The following is a 3,771-nucleotide window of genomic DNA, read 5'->3' as shown; positions in this document are numbered from 1 at the left end:
AAGGAATTGCACATGGGGAGGAAAGGAAGTTGGTTTTCTTCTGTGAAGAAACTTTTCTTTATTTCTCCTTCCGATTCTTCCAAAAAAGAACAGGTTTTAATGCTACATTAATTATCTCTAACATTATTAATTAAATTTTAGAAGATTTTAGAAGAAAAAAAAAATCTCATGCAAGCAACTTATTTTATTAATTTTTTAATTTTAAACAGAAACCTCATAATCATAATCATAATCATAAGGCGTCAAAGTTAACATGTTTTGGACATCATAATTATGATGATGCTGAGTGGAAAACTGGAGGAGTAGCACCAATAACTATTGTTCCTGTTCCATCTCTTCCTGAAAAAAAAGATAAAAAACCAAAAAAAAATAAGGAAGAGGATGAACAGAACAAACAAGCTTTTTCATTGATTTTAGCCACAGCCGTTGCTACCGGTGCCGCAGTTGCTGCTGCTCAGGCTGCTGCAGGGACCCCTCGTGTCAAAAGTATTCCTCGTTGTTACATTGGAAAATCAGCCGAAGAAATAGCCGCTATCAAAATTCAAACCGCCTACCGCGGATATCTGGTATGGATTTTTTATCATTCAGACTTTACTTATCTTCTGGTCGACATTATATCTGGTATGATTTTTTTTTATCATGTAGACTTTACTTATCGTCTGGTCGACATTTTCTTAATTTGTTTTCTTAGGCAAGGAGAACGTTGCGTGGATTGAGAGGCTTGGCGAGGTTGAAAGCATTGGTGAAAGGACAATCTGTTCAACGACAAGCGGCTACTACATTACAATGCATGCAAACTCTTTCGCGTTTACAATCGCAAGTTAGTGCGAGGAAGATCAGAATGTCAGAGGAGAATCAATCTTTCCAACGCCAACTTCAGCATAAACGTGAAAGGGAAATGGGCAAGTTACAAGCTGCCGTAAGTACTTTATGAATATTAATCGCTTTTTTATATATGAATTAGATTATGCTTCATGTACTTCTTTTCTTTCCGCTAATTTGTTTAGTCCAAATAGTACAATATACTACACTTTTTGATTTCATTTTCTTAAACCAAAAAAGACTAGAAATTAATGATGACTTTTTTAAAATCTGTACTAACATGGCAAATATATTTGCAGCAACCTATTGGAGAAGACTGGGATTATAGCTCACAATCAAAGGAGCAAATCCAAGCAAAATTGTTGAACAGACAAATAGCTGCTATGAGAAGAGAAAAGGCTTTGGCCTATGCATCAACACATCAGGTATAATTCGAGATTAAGAGAAATGCACCGTCTGTTAGTGTAAAATTATTTTATCCAGAGATTCAATCATAACTCTTCAATTTGCCACATTGTATTTTCCAGTTTTTAAATAAAAAACGGTTTTGTAATTGATTGTTGTGTTGACGAGTTATGATTATATTTGTCAATGTAAAACAATTTTACACAAAATATATACTCCCTCTGGTCTCATACATAAACAAAAATTCCCTTTTTTTTCAAGTTCATTGAATAGCTGATGTGTGAATGTGTCTCATATTCAATGAACTTGAAAAAAGAATCTTTACTTATATATCAGACCTAAGGGAGTATATATATTACTACTTCCTTAAGATTTATGATAACAAACATGATTTATTTCATATATATAACTTATAACTTAATTTCTCTAACAGCAAACATGGAGAAACTCTTCAAAACCTACAGATGCAACAATTATGGATCCTAACAATCCTCATTGGGGATGGAATTGGCTTGATAGATGGATGGCTTCAAGACCATGGGAAGGTCAAACCAATAAGGATCAACAGAATCATAGATCAGCAAAAGGTGCTGCAAGCCATACTATGTCAGTTGGAGAAATCTCCAAATTGTATGCTCAAAGAGATCAAAATCAAAATCAAAATCAAAATCAAGATAATAAAAATTCCCCTAGAAGCCAAAAACCGAATAATTCAAATCTACCTTCAAGGATACCTTCAATAACTAAAAGCGGAAAAACAAATACATCAAGTTTAAAGGGTGGTTCATGGGGTGGTGATGATGACTCAAAAATTAATTTCAATAACAAAAAATCTGAAACCAACCGAAGACATAGTAGCATTGGGGTGGCGCTATTGAAAGACGATGAAGTAAACTCGCCTGTAAAAGCTAAATCCAAAGTGCAAAGTCCTTCTGCAAAGAAGCAGCTTTCTTTCCCAGCAGCAGCAGCTTCTCCATCTGATTCTAGAAGGCATTCTGTTCCACCTAAAATTGGAGTAAATTCTAATAAGAATGTTGCTGCTACTAATCTCCCTGAAGTGAAAGTCAAAGGCAAAAATGGAGGCAGCAGATAGAGATCAACATTGATGCATAATTAAGTTCTATAGAATAGAGTATATATTATATATGGATGAAAAAAGAATCTATAAAATGTGTATAATTATATCAACTTATTCTTCATATATAAGTTATATTGTTGATGAATCAAGTGATCAATTTATTCATACAATACAATTGTGTTCATGATGGAATGTAAAAAATGAAAGAGTATTATTAATTTCACTTCTTAACTGTATGTACAACAAATGTTGGTATTTAGACAACTTGTACCTCTAAGAATTGAGAATTAGGTGTAGCTCAACTTTACACAACCGACATGTACTCGATAGTGGAAACCTGATAATAGGGGACTCAACGGATCGGGAAGATGCTCTGATACCATCTTATTAATTCAATGTTGGTTTATAATTTGATAGATTTATTTCAAACGATTAATTTTTGAAAAATATTACTAATTAATTTTATCAAATTTAGTTTAACTGTTTCTACATAAATTCTTATCTTTATACTAGACTAGACGCTTTTCTCCATCTAACATTCAAACCTAACTCCCCCACCAAACAGTCCTTAATTTACTTCCTGCACCTATATAACAATCACAAACAAAGAAGAAAAACACTGCCATCAACAAAATCTAAGCACTTCCAAAGAGATAATTAACCACTTCATGACTATAGAAAAGCAGCATCACTTATTAGAAAACAGAGGCAATCCTTTGCAAACAAACAAAAACATATGTTTGTGAAGTAACCGTAGGAATGGGTGGAATTGGAAAATATCAGGTAATGAAAATAATAGTGAAGTGTATGTGTCTTTTTAAGGTTTTAATTGTCATTTATCTCATTCAAATATTTTTGTGTGCAAGAGGTGCCATGAATGGTACCATTGTGAATGTCTTTTTTATTTCACTTTTCCAGCAAATGCTTGGGAAACATATTATGGAGGATTGGGGGCACATTAGGTGTATTAATTGAATTTAGTCTACATGATGTTACTTATGTTCTTGTTATAATTTTGTTGATCTGATTTTTGACATGTGTGTTTCTTTATTCTTGATATCATGGTTTGATTTATTAATTTTTTTTTCCACCACCAGTATTCAGCGGAATGAACAACCTAATCTGATTCGGAGGTCAATTCTAGCATCAAGTGGTTCTGTCACTAACAATTATCAATGTGTGCGACCCTACGACCCAACACACGACCCTAACTACATTGGGAACAACCGGTTACAAGTTAAACAAATAGAAATAATGGATGATGCGGCAAATTAACATTGGAGTGTATGTTCTTAATTAAAAACCTATAGTCCTAGAAGTATGTGTCACCTCCTTAGCAAGGCAAGCTAAAGATACTTGTGGTAACCCCATTTTCAATTTTAGGCGAGATTAGATTTCTTCCAAATTTTCAAAACCGAAAACAGCAACAACAACATATACTGTGGAAGAAACTGGATTTCAATTGG

General features: G+C 33.5%; 1 protein-coding gene across 1 annotated transcript; it reads left to right on the top strand.

Annotated features, from left to right (window-relative positions):
- LOC123919007 (protein IQ-DOMAIN 3) lies at positions 1 to 2,326 on the top strand. Its single transcript, XM_045971233.1, has 5 exons — positions 1 to 93; positions 210 to 566; positions 692 to 916; positions 1,122 to 1,247; positions 1,661 to 2,326. The coding sequence occupies exons 1-5, from the start codon at positions 13 to 15 to the stop codon at positions 2,318 to 2,320; spliced, it is 1,449 nt and encodes a 482-aa protein (XP_045827189.1). The 5' UTR covers positions 1 to 12; the 3' UTR covers positions 2,321 to 2,326.
- The last annotated feature ends 1,445 nt before the right edge of the window (positions 2,327 to 3,771 follow it).

Source organism: Trifolium pratense, linkage group LG1 (genome assembly GCF_020283565.1).
Source record: "Trifolium pratense cultivar HEN17-A07 linkage group LG1, ARS_RC_1.1, whole genome shotgun sequence".
Classification (NCBI taxonomy): domain Eukaryota; kingdom Viridiplantae; phylum Streptophyta; class Magnoliopsida; order Fabales; family Fabaceae; genus Trifolium; species Trifolium pratense.
This window is presented reverse-complemented; position numbering and strand designations above follow the sequence as displayed.